The sequence below is a fragment of the Sturnira hondurensis genome, unplaced genomic scaffold (assembly GCF_014824575.4).
Source record: "Sturnira hondurensis isolate 20B ecotype Veracruz unplaced genomic scaffold, ASM1482457v3 Scaffold0006437, whole genome shotgun sequence".
Lineage (NCBI taxonomy): Eukaryota > Metazoa > Chordata > Mammalia > Chiroptera > Phyllostomidae > Sturnira > Sturnira hondurensis.
This window is the reverse complement of record NW_028079068.1, coordinates 10,483,917-10,507,591: the sequence shown is the minus strand read 5'-3', so window position 1 is coordinate 10,507,591 and position 23,675 is coordinate 10,483,917. Positions and strand designations below refer to the sequence as shown.

The 23,675-nt window shown below is 45.0% G+C and overlaps 1 protein-coding gene across 3 annotated transcripts; it reads left to right on the top strand.

Annotated features, from left to right (window-relative positions):
- Positions 1–752: 752 nt before the first annotated feature.
- Positions 753–22,733, top strand: GARIN1B (golgi associated RAB2 interactor 1B). Of its 3 annotated transcripts, none has more exons than XM_037049263.1 (11): positions 753–871; positions 2,038–2,142; positions 4,349–4,447; positions 4,852–4,960; positions 6,545–6,690; positions 8,004–8,188; positions 9,325–9,577; positions 14,130–14,251; positions 16,583–16,626; positions 19,671–19,838; positions 20,596–22,733. In XM_037049263.1, exons 5-11 carry the CDS (start codon positions 6,625–6,627, stop codon positions 20,607–20,609), a joined length of 852 nt encoding a protein of 283 aa, XP_036905158.1. In that variant the 5' UTR covers positions 753–871; positions 2,038–2,142; positions 4,349–4,447; positions 4,852–4,960; positions 6,545–6,624; the 3' UTR covers positions 20,610–22,733. The 3 variants fall into 3 exon arrangements, with proteins under 3 accessions (XP_036905158.1, XP_036905157.1, XP_036905156.1); XM_037049262.1 differs by having other exon boundaries at positions 6,302–6,690; positions 16,589–16,626; XM_037049261.1 differs by having other exon boundaries at positions 6,302–6,690.
- The last annotated feature ends 942 nt before the right edge of the window (positions 22,734–23,675 follow it).

Genomic DNA, 23,675 nt, shown 5'->3' with positions numbered 1-23,675 from the left:
GCTTCTATTAAACCGCCTCTTTGGAATTCGTTGGTTTTGTATTTGTTTCTTTAGATAAATATGTGTTATAACTTTTGTAGTCCACTTAAAGCAATTTAATGAAAGCGGTTCCAGGCACTGAATGAACATTTCGATAAGAAGTCTCTCAGGGATCCTGATGCCCTGTTTATCCTTCCGAAAGGTTATTCCTGGAAACGAGTGCTGAGGTTTTTGCTGATTTTGTGAGAAGCTAGCAAAGGCAGCTAGTTCTTCCCCTGGTAAGAGAACTAAAGCTTGGAGGTAGTCTTTTGTTAAGGATCCAGAATGGGGGAAAGGCAGGCTGAGCGTGGGGAGGGGTGCCTCGAAAGATGTGGTTAAAGAAGTGGTAAGCAAGGTGAATGGCCCAGGGAAGGGGAAGAATGGAATGGAAGTTGACACAAGCAGAAGAGGGTAATGAGAGGTAATAAAAATCCTTTAAGATTATTCATAAAAAATAAAAAAAAAGATTACTCTGTACTTACTGCGGATGTCAGAGGGAGTAATTCTGTGACATGGCCTTTTCATCCTCAGATAATAAATAACAGAATTCCCCAGTACAAACTGGGCCTGAGGCCACCCAGCTAAGAGCTACATTTCCCAGCTTCCAGTGTAGCTGGGTGTGGTCATGTGACTGAATTCCAACCAATAGGATGTGAGCAAAAGTGATTATGCCATTTCCAGGCAATGCTCTTAAAAGGAAGGAGTGTGCAATCTCCCTCCCTTTCCCCTTTCTCGCTGGCCAGGAGGCAGACAGGCAGGAGCTGGAACAGACACCTTGGGACGAATAGATGGAAGCCACATGTTGAGACTGGCTGAGACTACCAGCTCTGGTTGCTTACCTTTAGACCACTATGTAAGAGAGAGCAAAACTTCTGTTTTGTTTAAGTCACAGTATTTTGGGGTCCTCTGACCCCCTGGACTAGACTCCAAGTAATATAGCTTCATGCGCTACCTGTCACCAGAGCCTTTACCTCATTATTTGTACTTGCCTTTTCTTATTTCAACTTTTATGTTTTCCTTTTGAAAAATTAGATTGTTAGCTAGTGGTCTGTCTAATTTTTCTTTTTTAAAGAACCAGATTTTAGATTTTTTTATTCTAGTGTAATTAGAGTTTTAAGGTTGTTTTTGCTATCTTCATCTTGAAATGAATTTCTAGCCATTTATGGAATTATTGGGTCACATTCTTTTCTCTGCAACATTCTTTCTACATTGTTCCATTGTCTTAGGCCATCGAAAATTGCCAAACAGAAGCCTGAGGCCAGTCTCATTTTATTCCCCTGGGCAGGGCGACCGTCTGCTTCCTCCACCTGGATGTTTGTAGTGGGGTGCTTTAGTTACCCCTAAGATCTAGGAACTTTCTGAGACCAGTTCTGGTCTCAATGGTTTCTTTGCTCAGTTTACCTGGAATATAGTAAACCCTGTTCATTTACCAAATTGGTAGGGAATGACTTCTTCTCTCAGGTTTTTGACTACTTTTTAAATTCTGTTTGTTCCCTTTTCACCCGGAACTCTACCTGCCTTTTGGATCAACATAAATGTCTTACGTATTTATCGTTTTCCTTCCAGTTATTTCACCTCTTTGCTCTTCTTTACTCTGTTCTGTGTGATATTCTCCAGCCTGTCATTCATTACCGACTCCGTTTTCTGTTGTGCCAACTCTGCTTCTTGCGGACTATAATGTAACTTTTAGACTTTTAATGGTGTTTTTTTCTATTTCTTTCCTTCTCATCCCAGTCTCTTTTCAGCTAATTTTGGTATCTCTGATTTTTTTCATTGGTTTTATAAAGTCTCATACTGTATTTAATTTCCTTGAGAGTACAGAAAAGACTCTTTTCAAAAACTTTGTCCTATTTCCTGACATCATTTTTTTCCTCTGATAAGTATTCTTTATATGTCTTTTCCTATTGATATTCTTTGTGATCTCACCGTAGCGCCATACTAAGAAATTGTGATTATTTTCATGGAAGGAAAACAATGCCTGGATGCACCAGCCCGTTATATATGACTTCTACTTCACAGGGAATATCCTTGCCAAAGGAGCCACCCGCATACCGCAAGGAAGCAGCCAGACAAATCCAGAAGGAGGGACACTCTGCGGCACAGCGGACTCCATCGCTTCTACTAGTAAGTGTCCTGAAAAGGGACGGCGCTAGAGCAGAATAAACAGAAGGCAACTCGAGGTCTCGGTTTGGATCCTGATTTGGATAAAGCAAGTGTAAGAATACTTGGAGTTAATTGCAGACAGGTTGAGGTGGCCTGGAAATCAGATGAGATGCAATGCGATCAGAGCCCACCAAAACACAAAGGTAGAGTGTGACTGAATAAAACAGGTCATAAGAAGGTCATGAACGTTTTTTTAGAGTATGATCTCATTTTGGTGCACACACACAGGTAGTTGTTGCAGTAATGTTTCCTAGGAGATAGGAATGTGCTGGGTTTCTTTATTTGTATTTTCTAATGTTCTACAGAGCACGTGCACGGCTTATGTAACAAACCTTTTTCATACTGACACAGATTTGCACAGGACAGCTTTACCATGAAGAAAATAAAGCTTAAGTTTCAGGGCCCCTTATTTACATGGCCCTTCCAAGGGCCAATTTTGTGTCATACTTTGTGGGATTTTTAAAATTTTTATCTTTTGCCCTGGCTGGTATAGCTCAGTGGACTGACACAGGCTGTAAATCAAAGAGTCGCCAGTTCGATTCCCGGTCAGGGCACATGCCTGGGGTGTGGGTCAGGTCCCCAGTGGGGGCCACATGAGAGGCAACCAAACATTGATGTTTCTCTTCCTCTCTTTCTCCCTCCCTTCTCCTCTCTAAAAATAAATAAATAAAATCTTTTTTATCTTTTATGTTCCAGCACTTTTGATTGTGGTAAAACTGTACTAGGTGAAATGCGCTGTTTTACCCATTTTTAGGCGTGCAGGTCGGTGGCATCATGCACAGTCACATTATTGTGCAGCTGTCACCTCCACCCATTTCCAGGATTTGTCATCTTTCCAAGCCCAAACTCCATGCCTGTGAAACAACCCTCGATTCTCCCCTCCCTCCAGTCTTTTTCATTTTTAAGAGTCTCCAAAATTGTATAAGCTGTAAACCCAAAATCTGGGTCCAGTCCCAACTGGTAACCAGAAATCCTGATCACTCCTGAGCAATCTTTGAAACGATACCTGAGACTTCCAGGGTGACATTAGCCTCAGACCAAAGGACAGCCAACAGAGTTCAGGAGACTGTCACCAAAACACTCGTCACGGAATGTGCAAAAGGCAAGGGCTGTGGCAGCTTGACAGAGCTGAGTGCTCGGGAAGGCAAAAGCAATGAGTTTTGCATGTTATTGAAATATGCAGTTATACAACTTTCCTCAGAAGGTCCTGATTTCTCATACATTAACCATAATTTCTTAATTGCTTAGAATTATTGATAAGCAGTTCCATAATTTCCTGTAAGGCCAGTCCAGAAGAGTAGATAGTACTTTTATATAGTTGTATCAGCTAGTTTAAGTCTGGCTCAATAAAACAGAAAACCTTAGTTTATTTCTCTGATGCATAAAAGAAGTCTGGAAGTATGATGGTGTCATGATTATCAAAGAACTGGAGCCCTTTTATCTTTCTGGGGGGCAGGAGGCTTTTATCTTGCTATGCTACCATTCTTATATGCTGCTTTGCAACCCAAAAGTCTGCTCAAGCTCCAGCCATCAAGTCTGTATTCCAGCCAAAAGGAAAAAGCAAGGAGTAAATAAGAGCATGCCCCTTCCTTCAATGATTCCTCACAGAAATTGCACCTAACACTTGAGCTTACATCTCTCTTGCCAGAACATATTCATATGGCTTTACTTAGTAGTAAGGGAAACCAAGAATTGTAGTATTTATTCCAGAAACTTGTGCCTAGTCAGAAATTCTATTAATGAAGGAATGGAGAGAATGGATAATAGGATATACAACTAAGCATGTGTCAAATAGTTTTTTAAAGGATATAGTGTGCTAGTTTTTGAGGTTTGCTGGGAGCAGGTAGGAAGGAGTAGATATCTTAATGCACCATTTGTATCACTGCTGAGTATTTTCTTTAAAGCAAACAGCTCACCTCCTCACAATGAGCTTTCTGGACATGGTGCTAAAGCCCTCCTCCACACACCAGAGTGGGTCAACAGACTTCTTTGAGAAAAGGAGAGAGGCATTTTCCCAATCGAAGGGGATTTTTGAATGTTTCAATAGCCAAATACATCTAATTCACGTATCTAAGCCAGTAAGTTTTACTGTTGTGGGTAAACTTTAACTGTGAAATCATCATATCAGCGTACCAATTGCCATCATTTTTGTGCTGTGTGTTTCCAGGGAAATGTACACCACAGGACGTAGTCTCTGACCCCTTCCTTAGAGAACATAACCATGGAGGACGTTTTCCCCCGTGGTACACGAATGAAAATGAGGAAGGTGAGTGCAGAAGTTGCTTTACCAACCAGGGAGCTCTTACAGGTGCTTGAGCAGCAGCAGCACAATAGAAATGACACCAGGTGAGGGGCTGATGGAATCACGGGATCGCCTGACCTCATGACCTTTCAGCATTCTACCTGACTTAATAATAAAATCATCATATCAAAATATATCTTCAAGCTTGTACATTGCATATATTGGTTGTCAAATCGCCTTTCTAAATTGATCATCTTTGACCTTGATGGTCAATACGTTGTTTAATAAATTCTGAAATTTTGTCCAAATTGGAGTATGATTTCTCCTTGAAATCATACTCCGATGACGTGAGTGGCAGTCAATCAGCTTGGTCCTTTGGCCCTGGCCTAGCTGCCCCAGGACTTGGGTTCTTTCTCCCTCTCTCTCAGGAATAAGGAGTACTGTCACTTGGAGAGTGATAACGGCCTGTTGATCAGCAGAGCTGCTCATCGGGGTCCTACTCCTCCGAGCTGGCACCCTCACAAAGCCAGCCTCTGGGTAAGAATCTAATTGCTTCTACTGCTCCTTCAGTTTGACCTCCTAAGGGACTTGGGCCTGCGGAAGTGGCCAGCCAGCCATAGGGAGGCACCTACAACTCCTTCCATGACCAGAAAAGCCTGAGGCAGATACACCAGGGCATGTGGGGCTCGCATTGTATGAAGCATGTATCAAGCAGTGGGTTTTATTTTTTCTTCTTTTTTAAATACATTTTATTGATTATGCTATTACAATTGTTCCATTTCCCCCTTCACTCCCCTCCACCCTGCACACCCTCTCCCACCCACATTCCCCTCCTTTAGTTCATGTCCACGTGTCATACTTATAAGCTCTTGACTTCTACATTTCCCATACTATTCTTACCCTCTCCCTGTCTATTTTCTACCTACCACCTATGCTACTTATTCTCTGTACCTTTTCCCCCTTCTCCTCCTCCCACTTCCCTGTTGCTAACCCTCCATGTGATCTCCATTTCTGTGGTTCTGTTCCTGTTCTAGTTGCTTGCTTAGTTTGTTTTTGTTTTTGTTTTAGGTGTTGTTGTTAATTATTGTGAGTTTGCTGTCATTTTACTGTACATGTTTTTTATCTTCTTTTTCTTAGACAAGTCCATTTAATATTTCATATAATAAGGGCTTGGTGATGATGAACTCCTTGAATTTGACCTTATCTTAATGGAAGGGCACTTTATCTGCCCTTCCATTCTAAATGATAGTTTTGTTGGATAGAGCAATCTTGGATGTAGATCCTTGCCTTTCATGACTTGGAATACTTCTTTCCAGCCCCTTCTTGCCTATAAGGTCTCTTTTGAGAAATCAGCTGACAGTCTGATGTGTACTCCTTCATAGGTAACCCTTTCATTTTGTCTTCTGCTTTTAAGATTCTCTCCTTATCTTTAATCTTGGGTGATGTAATTATGATGTGCCTTGGTGTGTTCCTCTTTGGGTTCAACTTTTTGGGGACTCTCTAAGCTTCCTAGACTTCCTGGAAGTCTATTTCCTTTGCCAGATTGGGGAAGTTCTCCTTCATTATTTGTTCAAATAATTTTTCCACTTGTTGCTTTTCCTCTTGGAAGGCTGGGTTGAAAACTCTTCCGCAGATGGGGTTGCTTTAAGAGTAAAGGGGTGCTGAAAGGCAGGGCAGGCATTTTCCTATTAGCAGCAGAAGGAGCTTCCCAATGGCCTTCCTTCCTCACTTTCTGCCTGGCTCACTACCTTCTCAGCAAGTTCTGGGGGAGCCGTGTCCTTGGGTTCCAAAAAGGGCTGGACAAGGTCAGGGCACCAACCAGCCAACCACGCACTCTGGAGGAAAAGGGAAGCTCCTCCACATTTCCCTTTCCTGCAGGCTCGCCCTGGTTTTTCATGATGTCATCTATTCATTATTGTGAGCTGATTGGTGGACCCAGGCCTTGGCCAGCTGCCCAAGGTCAGGAGGGCAGACAGAGATCCCAGGACAAATGTGCAGCAAGCCCCTGAACATGTGTGGAAATGTTGTCATCAGTTCCACCTAGAAAGACTTGGTGGAAATCAAAGACAAGAAAAGTCAAAGGATCCTATTCATCTTTTCCTTTCCTGAATGCCTGGGAAGAATTCAGGGGCCTCTTGCCTGTGGATAGAGAACCAAACCCCGGAGTGGGCCTGGGTGTGGAGGAGGGACTGCTCTGCCAGATGGTTCATTCTCCAGAATTCAACCTGTTTCCTGACTCCGTGGTGTTTGAAAGCAACTTCGTCCAGGTACTCTGGGGTCCCACGGAGGGCACCCCTCGATTCTTCTAAATCTGTTCCCAAGATGTGACCAGGAGAGTGTGTCCCTGAAATTGGAGAGAGACAAAGAGAAGTCAGTGGGCCTGGAATGCAAGGCTACCTGCATTTGACCCTGACTTTGCAGCACCCCAGCTGTGGCTTCCCCTACCGACAGTTGTTGCCCCAGGGAGAGGCCAGGTGTCCTCTGCTCTGAGTGGAGGGTTTGGTGTCTTCACCCCCCCAATTTGCTTCCACCTCCAGGTCAGCCCAAAGCAGTGATCAAGGAGGCAGTGAAGCCAGGTGCCCTCTGAGGGCTTGGAATAGAAATGCTGATTGATCAGAGGACAGAAAAGGGGCCCCCAGAGAGACCTGGGGTTCAGAGTGCAGTCCACTGTACTCTTGTCGGGAAGCATCACTGTGCAAGTGGCCTGGGCACCCTGAATCCCAGCATCCTCCATTGAAAAGGGGCCGGGCTGACATGAAGAGCATATGCAAACACAGGGACAAAGGCCTTAGTACAAGGGGCACTCGATGCATTTTTGTTCTCTCTGGGCAGAACTTGGGAGTTGCGAGGGACCTTACAGCACAGGGGAGTGCAGGAGATTCTAGAGCCCCTCAAGGAAGGGCCAAAGGACATTTTTCAAAGAAAAGCCAGGAAACAATCTAGGGAGGATTCGTGGAAATGTGACACCAGCCAGGAAACCCCTGGCTTATAGTTCTTGTGGGCAGCTGCTAGCCGCAGGCAGTGTGAATGCTGCTCGTTGTTTAACCAATATGAGCTGAAACAGTGGTTCTCACCGAGCAATGATTTGCCTTCCAAAACCAGAGAACATTTGCCCTGCCCAGTGTGGCTCAGGGGGTTGGGTGTCTTTAGATTCTGGGTCAGGGCACATGCCTAGGTTATGGGTTCAACCCCTGGTCAGGGTGTGTACAAGAGGCAACCGACTGATGTTCTTCCTCACATCAATGTTTCTCTCCCTCTTTCTCCCTCCCTTCCCCTCTAAATAAGTGAATGAATGAATGACTGCATATTCAAAAATCAGGGAACATTTGGCAGTGTCTTGGAGACATTTTTGGTTGTCACAGTTTGGGCAGGGTAGGGGGCAGCTTTCCCACTGGCATATCTCGTTGGTAGAGGCTGAGGACTCTGCTAAAGACCCTACAGTACGCAGGACAGCCTCCTCCCCTAACAAAGAATCACCCTGCCTACGATGTGAATATTGCCGCAGTTGAGAAACTCTCAGCAGAAATGCCCTGCCGCTTGTGCCAAATGCTCAGGCTGTGCCCACGGGGCTGCTTTGTAGGTGAAAAGGGGCAGGAACTGGATCGACATCTACGAAGCCTCCTACACCATGGCCCTCGGGGTGACCTCCTCTGTGCCCTGCCTGCCCCTTCCCAACATCCTCCTCATGGCCAGCGTCAAATGGCGCCAGGGGCAGAGTCAAACATGGAACAGACCGTCCATAGCCCCAAAAATCATCTTGAAGAGGTAAGCAACACCAATGGGAATGAAGGACAAGCAGGGGGAGGGGTGGACCCAAAGCCAAGGCTGCTTAGTGACGAAACTCAAAGTAGGAGAGCGCAGCCATCAGCAGTGACGTTGATTTTTTTAGACGCCAGTAACCTAAGACAGTGGTCATGCAGAGGCATCTTGGTCAGGTAGAGGTATGGTGTGGACAGGAATGAGGGGCCAGTCTACGTGCTCGACCTCTCTTCTCACTGCACTCGTCCCACTGAGTTCTTGGGAAATCTCTCCACCAAGGGGCAAGGAAGCCGTGAGGTCGGGCACGTGCAGCCTGGGTTGGGAGCTGCAGGTTCTAGTCCTTGGCATACAACTGGAGAGACTCATAATGTTTGAGTCATAAGTTACTTGCTGCATCTCAGTTTTCTTACCAATCAAACGAGTGGAACTAAGTGTCATTAGAACTGTGGCATCTAGTGACATCGTGTTTCTCTAGGATGAAACAGCCCTTTTTCATGTGTGAGCCTCTTCAAGTAATCCGTGGGATATTCAAGAATCCCTAGCTATTCCCAGGAGTCCAAGCAAACCTTTCATTTCTCCAAGCTGCCTCGGCGATGAACACCTCCACTATATCCTGGTGTACCTATAGCAAGGACAGCCCAGTCCCAGCTGATGGCTGTTCCACCCAAAGCTAGTTCCCCAAACCGGAGCTCCTTTGAAAAGAGTATGAGGCAATCGGGTCAGTGCCTGGACAAGCTGGACAGTGGGGCCAGCTTTGTGGCAGAGGAGGGTAGATCCCTTTGTGCCGTCAAGAAGGAAACTGAAAAACCCTCTGACCCCATTTACCTTCCTGGGGTCTTTCTCAAGCAGGCTCCTGGGACACCAGTGCGAAAATCATGGCAGGATGGGTGGAGGTTGAAAGGCAGATTCTGGGGACACACCCTGGACTTACTGCAGCTGAGGGGTATCTTCAGGTGTTTGCAGTTTAAACAAGGTCTCCAGGTGAATGTAATCTCCCTTAAGTTTAGTCCTGTTTTACTAAGCCCTTCCTTTCCTGCCTCCAGAAGCCTCGGTTCTGAAGGAGAGACTCCTCATTTTAATGCAGACTGGGTTGGATCAGGAGCGATGGGGTTGTCAATGTGTGTCTTCCCTCATGCCTTCAGGATTCTCCCATTGAAATTCGTGGAGCTCCAAGTCTGTGACCAGCTTCAGCGCATCCTGCGGTTGAGAACAGTCACAGAGAAGATCTACTACCTAAGACTCCACTCTGACCATCCTGAGATTGTCTTCTACTTCTGGGTCCGACTAGTTCAAATTCTCCAGCGGGGCCTGTCCATCACCACCAAAGACCCTAGGATTCTCATCACTCACTGTCTGGTACCCAAGAACAGCTGCAGCCCCTCAGGAGACTCTAAGGTAAGTGGGCATCGCTGCCACCTCCAGCCAAGCCAGAGCTGAGCGCTAGGGCTTAGGTGAGCTGGCATGTGAGCACCGTGTGAAGGCGATCCCTGCCTTTCATTGACATATATTATACAACCACCTGCAAGATTCACTCATTGTAAGTGCACAGTTCAACACTTCGAGGAAATGTAGAGAGCTGTGCTGCCACCATCGCAATCCAGTTTCAAAACATTTCCATCCCTGAAAAAATCCCCTTGTGCCCATTTGCAGTCATTCCCTGTTCCTATTGAAATGCTTTCAGTCTCTATAAAATCATATTTCTTCAAATTTCATATAAACAAAATCCCACACTATATAGAGTCTTTCGTGCCTGGCTTCTTTCACTCTGTAAATTTTTCAGGTTCATCCATGTCATAGCATCCACAGAGTCCCAGCCTGTCGATAATTCATTTCTTTTCATTGCCGAATAGTATTCCATTGTATAGATATGCCGCATGTTGTTTATCCATTCACCAGCTGATGAGCATTTGGATTATTACCAGTTTGAGCTTATTATGAATAATGCTACTATGAACATTTGTGTTCAAGTTTTTGTATAGACATAGTTTTCATTTGTCATGGGAAAGTGACAGGGAACAAAATTGCTGGGTCATATGTTAGGTTTATCTTTAAATTGTAAAGAAACTGGCCAACTGTTTCCCAGGGCTGGGTGCACCGTTTTATATTCCTGCCAGCTTGGGAGTTTCAGTTTCTCCACATTCTCACCCACACTAGCCTTGTTTGTCTTTTTGATTAAAGCCATTCTCGTGGATGTGTAATGATTTTATTTCAGATTTCCTCAGTGGCTAATGATGTTGAGCAACTTTTCATGGGTTTATTAGTCATTTATATATCTCCTTTGTGAAATGGTATTCAAGCTTTTTGTTAAAAAACCCATTTTTAAATTGATTTTGTCTTCTTAATTGAGTTGCTATAGTTCTTTGTATAGTGTGGATACAAGTCCTTTATCAGATATATGATTTGCAAAAATTTTCTCCCAGTGTGTGAATTGTCTTTTTCTGTTCTTTTTAAAAAAGATTTTATTTATGTATTTTTACAGAGGGGAAGGGAGGGAGAAAGAGAGGGAGAGAAACATTGGTGTGCGAGAGGTTGCCTTTCACGTGCCCCCTACTGGGGACCTTGCCTGAAATTCAGGCATATTCCATGACTGGGAATCAAACCTACAAGTCTTTGGTTCATAGGCCATCACTCAACCCACTGAGCCACACCAGCCAGGGCTGTCTTTTTATTTTCTTAGTGGTGTCTTTTGTGGAGCAAAAGTTTTCAATTTTGATGAAGTGCAATTTCTCACATTTTTTCTTTTATGGATCTGGCTTTTGATGTTGTAGCTAAGGCTTCTTTATTCAACCCCAAATCACAAATATTTTATCTTATAGATTTAGCTCTTACATTTAAGTCTATGATCCATTTTGCATTACCACTTGTGTGTTGTGGGAGGTAAGAGTCTAAGTTCTTTTCCTTTGCACATGTCGATGTGCAAGTTTCCCAGCACCATTTGTTGAAAAGACTATTTTTCCCCCTGTTGAATTGTCTTGGCACTTTTGTCAAAGAACAATTGACAGCAAATGTAAGGATTTATTTCTGTATTTTCAATTTTGTTTCATTGACCTGTTTGCCTATTCTTGTGCTAATACCACAATATCTTAGTTAATGTAGCTTTATAGTAACTTGTAAAATTAATTGTTGTTAGTCTTCCAATTTTGTTCTTTTTCACATTATTTTCACTATTCTAGATCCTTTGCATGTCCATATAAATTTTAGGATCAGCTTGTCAATTTCCAGGAAAAAAGGCCTCTGGAATTTTGACAAGGGCATGTTGCATTTATACATTGATTAGAAGAGAATTGCCATCTCAATAACATTGAGTCTTCCCATACTTGCATGGAATGTCTTTCCATTTATTTCAGTCTTCTTTAATTTCTCTTAGCAATGTTTTTGTACCTCTCAGTATACAAGTTCTATACTTCTTTTGTTAAATTTGTTCCTAAGTATTTCATTTTGTTGATACTATTTTGAATGGAATTGTGGTTTTTTTCTTAATATTTTATTTACTTATTTTTAGAGAGAAGAAAATGGGGGGAGAAAGAGAGAGAAACATTGATCTATGAGAGAAACATTGGCTGCCTCTTACATGCCCCCAACTGGGGACCTGGCCCTCAACCCAAGCATGTCCCCTGACTGGGAATCAGACTGGCGACCCTTTGGTTCGCAGGCTGGCACTCAGTCTACTGAGTCACACCAGCCAGGGCTGAATGGAATGGTGGTTTCTCAATTTCCTGTTTGCCTCACTCTTTGGTAGTATATAGAAATACAACAGATTCTTGTGTATTAACCTTGTTAATTAGATATAGTACTTTTTGTGGGTCCCTTGGAATTGTGTGTGTGTGGTTGCGCGTGTGTGTATATGTCATCTGCAAACAAAAGACAATTTTACTTCACTTCCAATTCAGATACATTTGTTTGTTTATCACCTACTGCCTTTGCTAGAACCTTTAGTACAATGTTTAATATAAGTGGCAAAAGCAACAGGGGGAAAACATCCCATCATTCATTAGGTATGATGCTAACTGTGGGATTTTTGTAGATGCCCTTGATCAGGTTGAGGGAATTCCCTTTTATTCCTTGTTTATTGAGAGTTTTATCATAAATAAGTATTGGATTTTGTAGAATTTTTTATCTGCATCTATTGAGATGGTCATGTAGTTTGCCCTTTATTGTATCAGTGTAGTGTATTATGTAAATTGATTTTTAGATGTTAAATCAACCTTGTGTACCTGTAATAAATTCCACTTCATTCCTTTCCCCCATATAATTCCCCATGTAATTACCCATATAATCCCTTTTATTTGTTAAGTGATTTGGTTTGCAAGCTTTTTATTAGGGATTTCTCATCTATGTTTATTAGAAATATTGGTCTATAGTTTTCTTGTGATGCTCCGGCTTTGGTATTAGGGTGATGATGTGGACTCTGGCCCATGGGATCTAAGTGTTGTGGCTGCAACAAACAAATTCATAAGGACTACAGAAGTCCTGTGGAGAAAAAGGGACGGCAAGGTCACTCTCTTAAGTGAGAGAGAGGGCCCCAACCCCTGCCTGGCCAGGCTTTTATTGCTTTTCTGGGTACATTACATTGAGGATGGTCCTCATTTACTATGCACAGGTTCGCTGTAGGTGATTGACTTTTATAGATAACAAAGGAAAGAACGTTGCTAATTACTTCAAAGAGAAGGATGTTGCAGATCAAGGGGAAAGTGGTTGAATTGGTTACACTCCATACTTGGGGGGTTTAACATAGATTTTAGGAAGCTACTTTAAAGATACACAGTGAACATTTTCTGCCTCAATTCAGGGTGAGGGAGTTTTAGCAAAAGCAAGCCTCAAAGCAGCCTAGATATAATGCAGGCCTGTTTTCCACCGGAAAGCCAATCCGCGGGGTTGGCTTCCTGTGTGCTGACTCGAGCCTGTCAGTTTTCTGATAGGGCTAGGCTACATTCGCCATACCATGCAAAACGGTTCCCTATAGGGTAATACTTGCCTCATTGAATAATTTGGTGTTCCCTCCTCTATATTCTGAGTTTATGAATAATTGGCATTACTACTTCTTTAAGTATTTAATAGAATTCACCAGTGAAGAAGCCACAGGCCTTGAAGAATAATGTAAGACTGACTTGAGCTCAACATAAATACCATGAATGCAGGGATTTTTATGTCTTCTTCACTCTCTATCCCCAGTGCCTGCCACATAGTTGACATTCAATAAAGAAGGAATGAATGAATATGATGAGCTTGTACTTCTGGAACACCTTTGGTGTATCACAGGCAACAGGAAAGAAAGCAATTTTAGCCAGGTATTAAAAGCAGCTCGACCCAGGCTGATGTGGCCCAGTGGATTGAGCACCAGCCTGCAAGCTGAGAGGTTGCTGTTTCAATTCCTGGTCTGGGCACATGCCTGGGTTGTGGGCCAGGTCCCCAGTTGGGGATGTGTACGAGCTCTCAATGTTTCTCTCTCACATCTTTGTTTTTCTCCCTCTCTTTCTCCCTCCCTTCCCCTCTCTCTAAAAATAAATAATAAAAGCATTTTTTTGAAAAGCAGCTCAATATAGGAATTTTCTTAGGTTAATTTTTTAAACATTCATTAAATTTCTACAATAAATAAATATTTGATTCCCCTACATTTAAATATGAAGCCAAGTAGCATACACTTTATTAAAGTATATATGAACACGCTATTTGATAAAACTAATAAGGATGGGTTATCCACTAAATTATTCAATGATAATATTATCATTATCATTAGGACACTGAAGAATCTTTATAACAATATAGGAGGTATAAGCAGACATGGCCTCAGAATTGCCGCTCTGAGCCTCTGACATGTCCACCCAATGGAACAGTTTGACTTCCGACACTCTAGGGTCTGGACCATGCATGAAACCCTTTCTGTATTAGGAAAATACAGAAGCCCTCAGGTCTTAACCACCTGGCTTTGCTTTTTTTCTCCATCTAGTTAGTGCAGGAGAAACTCCAAGCCTCCCAGCCCAGCGAGAGCCTCATGCAGCTGATGGCCAACGGGGAGAGTGAGGCCCTCTCTCAGATTTTTGCCGACTTGCACCAGCACAACCGGTTCAGGTACATGACTTGTATCGGGCCAGTCTGACGTTCTTTCCACAGCCCAGATGGTCTCGCCTATGAGATCCCCAAACCAAGGAACTTGGTTAATGTGCACAGGGAGGGCATGGAATCCTGCCACTTGGGGGGGTCCAGTGCCATCGCTGACTCAGGGCAACCTTATCCCAGTTCTCTTCACCTTATTCTTTTCTAATTAATTCATAAACTAATTATCCATACAGCAAACCTGGGAGGCTTTACTCCAGAGGCCGAATTTTAGGAAAAACACAAAGTAGCTCTTCAGTAATAAGAATGAGTTAGTAACAGAGATGAAATAGTAAAAACTGATTTCTAATCCAGACCCTAGTCCTACAGAGAAATAAACAAAACATTGTTTAAAACCCCGTCTACTCCTTGGGGTCCTTGACCTGCTCACCTGACCTCCACCTGGAGTTCACATGCCTGAGGGAATGGCCCTGCGTGTATAGATGACTTAGGGTTTCAGTGTTCAGACTGGCCAGTATGAGAAACAGGATTGGAGAGTCCTGGGACCACTGGGCACCACGACCAGAGAGCAAAGATTAAGTGGGATCCAGAGTCCTAGTCAATTTGATTTGTGGTTTTAAAGAAAAGGGAGAAGAGTTTGTAAATATCATCAGAAGAGAAAAATGAAGTACCAAAGAAGAGATTTTTGTCACAACAGGGACCAGCGGTTCAAAGACAGGACAACAAAAAGTGCTGTTAGTACTTCTTTTGGAGAGCTGTTAGTGAGCTGAAAACCAGTGAGGTCAGCGGAGGCGGTCTCTCCTGGGGGGTGGGAACTCACACAGGACTGGGCCCAGGTCGCTGCTCTGCCTGTGAGCCTGTGGGCCTATTGCTTAACTCTGTTGGGCCTCCAGAGGTCTCCAGAGCAGATACAGTGGCAGATTTAACCCAACTCTTACTAAATATTAGCTTGCATTAATAGCAAACCAATTTCTATCTTCACCCCTGTCTTGGGCTGGAGATAGAAAAGTATTAACACAAGGAAAAAAAAAACTTGTTAGTTGTCCACAGCTAAAGAATTTATACTGAGGTCATCACTCTGTATATCATATAGAAATCTGAAATTAAAAAATTTCTGAATAAGATGCTTGACCTGAAGAGTGATGGCCTCTAATAGGACAGGATATGTGGAAGTAGCTTTTTGTCTCAAAATGTTAAAAAATTTACATTTTTAAAATTACTCTTTGATGGATGGCTTCCGTCTATATTCACTGGCCACAATTCAGTCACATGACCACACCCAGCTGCAAGGGAGGCCAGGAAATGCAAGATTTAGATGCTTGCCCCTAAGAGAGAGGAAAAGAAGAAATCCCGGGGGTCTGTTGGCCATCTCTGACACAGACAACTTTGAATATTTCCTGAAGGTCGGGGGAGACCTAAAGGAGAAATGGGCATTAGCCCATTTGATCTGGTGATCAAGGTGGAGAGAGTTGAGCAGGTTAAGGGAAAAAATGAGTGTAAGACTTAGGCTTCACCCCAAGGAAGAAGCTGGGTGAGTTTAGAGAAAGGGAAGAAGGGCCAGGGTGCAAAGCAGTGTGGTCATAGAAGGACATTAGCAGAAGCGGGCAGGGACCGAGGCAGGCAGGACTGGGAACCCATGCAAATACGAACTTAGACTTAAAGTGCAATGAAAGCCTTAGCACCATTTTTAACTGGGAGGCAACATGGTCCAATTTACGTGTTGAAAAGGTCATGCTGGCTGTTGCAGTGACAGCTGATACAAAGAGCGGAAGCGTAGGTATGCAGAGACCAGCCCAGAAGCTATGGCAACCTGGCTTGGGCTGTCACGTACAAAGCAGACCGGAGGGATGTGAGAAGCAGGGGAAAGTTCATTTTGGCTCAACGATTGCTTCATACAGACAGTTAGTTTCTTCAGTTCTCCAGAACGAAGGTCTGAGCGATGACGTTTCTCCTCATTCAGGCAGGCTGGAGTCTGGTCCCAATTATATCAGTTTTTGCATGTTTTGACAACAATATGCAACTTAGAGCAGATCAAATATATGCTGGGACACAGGACCAGACAGATGGAGCCACAGCCACCCTCCCTCAGCAAAATCAGCAGCAGGGGTTCTGCTCCCCATCACCCCAGCACCTCCCATCTCCCCCTTCCCGATTTTTCCTTCCAGCATTTAACACGTGCCACGCCTACCCAATAGAGCCACAGCTGGCTTTTTTCAGATTTACATCTGCCTCTAAAACTCATATTAGGACAAAAATATAACTAGAAACAATATTTACAATGAGAATTTTATGCTCTATTTTTTTTCCCTTTTGACCTTCATTTCCTTGATCCTGAAATGGCTGGAGTTCCAGGAGCAGCAGAAAGACAGAGACCAAAAAGGACAGCTCAGGTAAGCGGAGGGCACAGGGCGCCGTGTCTCGGAGTGCCTTCTGCTCTGGAGGTGTGGGAACGAGGTTCCCCTCCAGCTCCTGATCCCAGCTTTTCTAGCTGTCATGATGTCCTTCTACAACTTTTATAGTTCAAGTTCCCTTAGAGTCATTGACCACCAGAGTCAATTTGGCACCAAATCTTACCAATTTTTTTCTTTGAAATGTTTCCTATGCCTTTACTTCATTGCTAGCCCCCAAATCCCACCCTAGTCCCCCTTATCACCTCTTGCCTGGACCACTGCAGCAGTCCTCTCATTCATTCATTCATCTGCTTATTCAGAAACACGCCCTGAGCACTTGGTAAGTGCCAGACACTGTGGATGGCTGCGGAGTCCCAATGAAGACAGACATAGTACTGCCTTCAAGGGATGTGCAATTCAGTGGAGTCAGATGGGTAAATCCCCAGATTACAAAACCTCTTCTTGTCCGGGCAGCATTCGCAGCTCATGCCTTGAGATACCACAGGGACACAAAGACAGGAGTGCCGCTTTCCTCCCAGGACGCTGTCCAGGAGGCCTAGGGTCTGAGCCAACTCAGAGGATGAGGACAAGCGGGCGGCCAAAGCGCATGAGTCAGGGCGTTCTGGGAGGATCGGAGGCTGTGTGAGAGAGCATGACACGTTCTGGAAACAGCAACTGATTCTCTGTTCATTTCCAGGTTTTCGTGGAGCCCAAATCCACCCATTTTGCATGCGTGACACCCTGGCTATTCACACCCTGGCTATTCTTCCCCACGCCTTACTCATCTCTCTCCTGCCCCCTTCACCTAAATCTCCACTCTAAACCCTACCTACCCTTCCAGGCACGCCTCACACCGCCTTTCTGCCCAGACAAATCTTTCCTCGGTCATAACCTTTCTTAGGTTATTCCCTAATTGCTTCACAGGTTTCAATGCAGTTTCTTCAACCAATACTAAAGGGTTTGGGGGTTGTTTTTTGTGTGTGTTTGTGCTTGTGAATTCTCCACAGTGGCAAGCACTAGGCTGGGAACACAGTAGGAGCTCGGTAAATATCTGTGCACCACACCAATGATAAATTATTTCTCCAAACTGGCTTGGGAGGCAGCCGGAATTTCATGTTATATTTAAAAATTTAGAGGAGTATGTAGCTCCTGGGGGGCTCTACTAATTTTCATCCAAACCAGGATTATAAACTCAACTGTAGGTGGTATAAATGGGTAAAGGGTGCACATGTTATGGATCTAAGAAATGGTTGACTTTGCTCTGAACTCTATTATTAAGTAAAGCAACAGCTTGGTTTCCGCATTGAGGAGACACAGCCAGTGGTGGGGACCGTGGCAATGGAAAGTGAGGGTTTCAATTAAGGCTCCAGTTAATTGTTTCCATGTCAGAACACAGGCCTGGTGTTGCCAGATACTCTGATTTTTCAAGAGAAGCCAAAAATCTGGATTTTTATATGACACGTTCCCCGCCCATACGAAAGCTAAAGCACAGTTAGTGGGCAAACAAAACATCCGTGCAGGCCGAATCCAGCCTGCCAGTCCCCAGCCCCTGTTCTGAATGGCGCGTGGAGCTGAAGCTGGCCCACATTCTCTCCAAGCCTGTGAATGCTTTCTCGCGTTTCGTGACTGATAATCAAATGGTGAATAACTTCCGATTTTATGCATACATTCAGTCTCTCTCTCTCTCACATATATACACACACCATGCCCTTTGAGGCTAGGGGTGAGGAAAACGAAAAGAACATTTCAAATATATTTTGGGACTTCAGAAAATTTCAGCCAGAATTTCAGTCACTGGAAAGCTGGTGTCACGGGAGCTACTCCCAACAAGTCCCTAGGCTGATTTCTTTTTTGAAGATTTTATTTACTTTTAGAGAAAAAGAGGGGGAGAAACATCAATGTGAGAGAAACATTGATTGGTTGCCTCTCCTACATGCACAGACTGGGGACTGAACTTACTAAGCTAGGCACGTACCCTGACTGGGAATTGAACTGATAACCTTTCACTTTGCGGGATAACACGCAACCAATGGAGCCCCGCTGGTCAGGCCCCTGGGTTGATGGCAGTTAACCATCCCGGGTTGTGCTCAGGACTTTTTCCTTGGAGCTGAAGAAACCCTTGTTTTCTGTACAGGCCAAGTACTGTACACTTTCCGTCAGGATGGCCCACCCCTCAGCCTCTTGGGATTTTTGGATGAAAAAAGAGGGCGGGGGAGGAGAAGAGAGAGCGCTATATTTGGAAAAACCAGTATCCCTAAGCTTACCTGCACGGCTAGACCTTTTAACTCCCCGTCAGAAGGTGATGGGACCTATCAAAGTGCTTCCCAAAGTTGAATGTGCCATCTGAGGGTCTTGTTAAAATGCAAAATCTGATTCATTGGCTGTGGATAAACTTGAAACTGTGCAATTCTTTAACATTTTTTATTACATTTTGCATTCAACACTATTTTGTATTAGTTTCAGGTATATAGCACAGTGGGTAGACATTCATACAGGTTACAAAGTGTTCTCTTGAAACTGTGTGTCTAATGTGCTCCCTGGTGATGCCAAAGCTGCTGGGCTGCAAGCCGTCCTTTCAGCAGCGAAGCCAAGTAGACCAACAACAGGCTCTGGCTTGGGGCCATCTGTGTTCAAGGCCATTGTGAGTTCAGCTAGCAGAGGGCAAATTCATTCGGTTGACCTCTCCAAGCCACAGTAGTTCCCTCCTTTTACTGGCATTGCCTTGTTCACACGACATAGTGGTAAAAAAACATGGGCTCTGCAGCCAGGCTCCCCAGCTTTGAATCCTGGCTCTGCCTCCTCGTTACGTGACCGTGGGTCAGTAACTCAACCTCATTGGGCCTCAGATTCCCCACCTGTAAAGTGGGACCACAGCAGTGCTGGCCCTTCGGGGGTTGTTGTGAGACCTAAATGAGCATTAATGCATATAATTGTTGGGAACAGTGTCTGACCCATAATAATCATCCCACAAATGTTGGCCATAATCTGTGAGCATGCTCCGTGAATGAAGACTACAAACAAATGCATTTTCTTTTTTGACCCAGAGAAAGATATTTCCTCTGAAGACAGCATTCCTTGCACCCGTGACCTCCGATGGAGGGAGTCCTTCACCTGTGGAGAGTGGGAAAGAGAGAACCCCTCTGGGCCGCAGCCCCTCTCGCTCCTCAGCACGTTGGCAGCCTCCACGAGGCCACAGCTGGCCTTGTTCATAGGTACGCTCATGGGGTTAGTCTGGCTGCCTTCATGGGATGGGCTTGGAGTTTGACCTCGGGCATGGGTTTAGATCCCAGGGGCCTGACGTGGCCTCCTGGAGGCTACGGGGTGGGAGTTGGGGGTGCCAGCCACAACCACCCAGCCCTTTTTACCCCCTGCTCTGCTCGCCAACTACGGTGAGTGAAACCCTGAGTGGGATGCCTCGGCAGCCCCCAGAGGCCTTGGGAGCCCCTGCCGAGTGGCTCGGAGAGGACAGAGACTCTGCTGTCGCACTAGAGCTGCCTTCTCTCTGCTGGGTGGAGTTGTGGGGGCTACCTCTGCCGAGTTTCCACGGGCTCCTCCTCTGAGGAGGTGGGCTGCGGGCTCTCCCTTGTCCTGTCCAGAGCTCCTGGGGGCCCCAACCATCTGCTGCAACAAGTGAGGAGGAGCTAGGCCAGAAGGGGTGGGGTGGGGTGGGGGTCAAACTTCCCTGGGCCCAGCCCTTATCGCTCTGTGCTTCAAGCTCATCCACCATCCACGAAGTCATTTAACGAACACTCATTAACTACTTCGTACGTGCCTCTGTCTGACCAGAGATAGGCAGAGTGGTTTGTGTTTTCTGAAGTAAAATATTGTTAATAAACTACTGACTCTCACAAGATACTTGTTATTAATGGTTGACAATTTTTAAAAAATGAAAACAAGTATCTGTGCTCACAGGAGAGCTTTTTAGGCAAGTGAGATCTTATTGAATATTTTTCTCTACCAAACCAATAGGAAATTCCATTTGAGCTGCCCTTCCACACTGGGGAGGACCTAAGCAGCCCTCACCAACACCGCTTTGCAGCATTCGACTTGGACTCTGGGCGAAGAGGAGGAGAAAGCCGCAACAAAGGGAAAACTAGAACCACCTCACACTGGTAGCATAGCCTTTCCTTGGAGACCCGTTTGGGCACACGGCTCCCAGAGGAGAAGCATCATTCCAGCAGGTGACTGCGTGATCTCACCGCAGCACGTCCCCGCACCTCACCTCGCCTCACCTCCACCCCAGCACCAGGCAGGCACAAGAAGACGTGATCTCTGAAGGGCCAGGACCAAGGGAGAGAAAAAGAAGGAAAGGGACGCAGGCCCAGAGGAGACGTGGAAGAGAACAAAATGGAGGTAAAGAGGAAGGAGGAAGCCAGAAAAGAAAGGAAATACAGAGAGGTGGTAAGAGAAGGAAACAGAAGAGACTTGAGAGAGAAGCTGAAGGAAACAAGAGAAGAAATACACCTCTGAGAGATGCTTCACCAAGCTTCTATTTATCTGATGTAAGACTTGAAAGACCATATACCAAAAAAGAGACGTGATTTCTTCTCTGCTCAGACTATTCTGGACGAGTAAGAGGGGCCAGATATGAATTCCAGCCAAGGGCCTCTCCACTTCCCTCTTTGCCAGTTTTTCTTATTAGTCCCTCTTTTTCTGATTCAAGCTCGGACCTTCTTCCTTAGTCCATTCCCGGACTTGGACTTGCTAACCTGGCCCTGGGGTTCCAAAAGGAGGCCTGCGCCTGAGGCCACACAGAGGTTCCTGCAGGAGGTAGTCAGACAAGGTGTGTGAGACGGGGAGTTTCTCTTTTGTGGCCCAACTTGCTAAAGTTGCGAATGTCTCAGCCCTACAAACACTGACTCCGTTTCTTTTGCGTATGACGCCCCTTGGCACCGTCAACACACCTTGTAAGTGCTTATTAAATGATCAGTTCCAAAGAGAGAACATAGAGGCTCAAAGCCGGTGTAAAATCAGAGGTTCGTAAATTATAGATCAGGAGAGTCGCTAAGGAGGGTCGGTGAGACGACCCATGGACCAGCCTCTCTCTCAAATGTGCAGTATTTCACATTCAGTAAAAACCAGACTAGGAGCGTTTCAGAAAGGCTGCCCAGTCTGCCAAGTGGAAAGTGTCATTGGACATCTTGCTTCGATTTAAGATGTCCCAGGAGGGTCTTTTTCTTCACTGGAGTGGTTTTCAGACTGAAGCCCTTCGAGGGCTGGCAAGTAAGCTCCAGCTAGATCACTGTCGCTCGTTCCGAGGATGAGTTAGGTTCTGGTTCTTGGTGGTTTCGGTATCCACGGAGATGATGCTTCCCACGGTCGCTGTTCCTTGAACTGCTGCCCAATAGTTCCATCCTCCATACTCTTCAGCCACCGACTCCCCTGATTTTTACCGTAGTTTGTCAATAACTATACCCCAGCCCACTATTCCTGTTCTCTAGCTACACCACCTCCTGACTTTCCCCAAGTCCAAGAGTCCTTCAACCCCACTGATCCTACATGTTGCTCCTTCCAGATTTTCACTGCCCCTCACTTTCCTCGTGTCCTCATTCCCCTCCCCTCCAGCCTGGATTCCATAATGAATTGTTATTGTCACTTCTTCCATGCACCTGCAATACCTTTGTGTCTCTTCCACTTTATTTTAGCCACTTGGCTAAGTCCAACCGTCCACCAATTCTGTGCCTTCACCATACCTCTAAACCTGCCTGGAAAAAAACATGTGACATACGAACCAGCCACACCTCAGTCATAACCACAAACATCAGGAGGGTCCTTAATGTTGCCTGGAGATTATATGGTGTTTCCCTTATCTATTTACTGAATGGCTATTTCACACCTCCTCTCTCCTAAAAACTCCCAGTGCCCCCTGCTCACCCACTTTCCCAATTCATTGAGAACGTAAGTGCAATGAAAAGATTACTGCAAGCTTTCACTACCCTTTCTACCATTTACCTAGAACCAGACCCACAGGTATTTCTCTCCTTGTTGCTATGGAAGAACTGTCTTTGCTCTAAGCAAAGTCCAACTGTCCCCCTTTGGTGCTAGATCTCTTCTCACCTCCCCTACTCAAGGACAGTGCCCTAGTGCCCTGGAAACTCTCCCTTCTTTTTTCTTTTTTTTAAAGATTTATTTATCTTTAGAGGGGAAGGGAAGGAGAGAGAGAGAAACATCAATGTATGGTTGCCTCTCATGAGTCCCCTGCTGGGAACTAGCCTGCAACCCAGGCATGTGCCCTGACTGGGAATCGAACCGCAATCGTGTGGTTCGCAGGCCCCTGCTCAATCCACTGAGCCACACCAGCCAAGGCTCCCTTCTTTTTTCTATACCATCAATTTGATCCTCACTCCTAGACCCTTCCCACCAGCAATAAACAAGCTGGTAGTTTTTCTAAACATGCCATCAGTTCTTCATTTAAAAACGAAACAAAATGCCCTGGCCCGTGTGGTTCAGTCAGTTGGAGCATCATCCCACAACTGGAAGGTTGTAGGTTCAATCCCTGGTCAGGGTACATACCTAAGTTGCAGGTTCAATCCCTGGTCCGTGCACCTATGGGAGTCAGCCAATTGATGCTTCTCTCTCAATTGATGTTTCTCTCTCCGTTCCTCTCTCCCTAAAAGCAATAAAAATTTGTCCTCAGGTGAGGATAAAAAGAATAAAATAAAATTTCTCTTGGCTTCTATGCTCCATTTTTCTCCACCCCTTTTTGGTAAACTCTTTGAAAGGGTTTCCAGTTTCTTCCCATTCTCTCTTAAACACCTCCAGTAGGTTTTTGCACCCACTCTCCCACCAAATCTGATCCTCGGACTGAGAGTCAATGGTTAACACCTCACTCTTAGGGGCACGTGACACATGATTACTCCTTTCTCCTTGAAACACTTTCTTCAGTTGGTTTCTAGAATACTACACTCTCCTGGCTTTCCTCCTCCTCCACTAATTCTCAGTTTACTCTTGGGCTTTTATTCTCCATTTCCTTTGCTGATTTACTCTCATCAACGCCCCTCCACCACCTCTGAAAATTAGAAATTTTGAAGACTCAGTCCTTGGGTTTC

Coding starts and splice junctions, on each gene's coding strand:
- GARIN1B (XM_037049261.1), top strand. CDS start 6,445: ATGTTGTCATCAGTTCCACCTAGAAAGACTTGGTGGAAATCAAAGACA. Junction 6,691..8,003: donor TTGAAAGCAACTTCGTCCAG/GTACTCTGGGGT, acceptor GCTGCTTTGTAG/GTGAAAAGGGGCAGGAACTG. Junction 14,252..16,582: donor CACCAGCACAACCGGTTCAG/GTACATGACTTG, acceptor AAATGGCTGGAG/TTCCAGGAGCAGCAGAAAGA.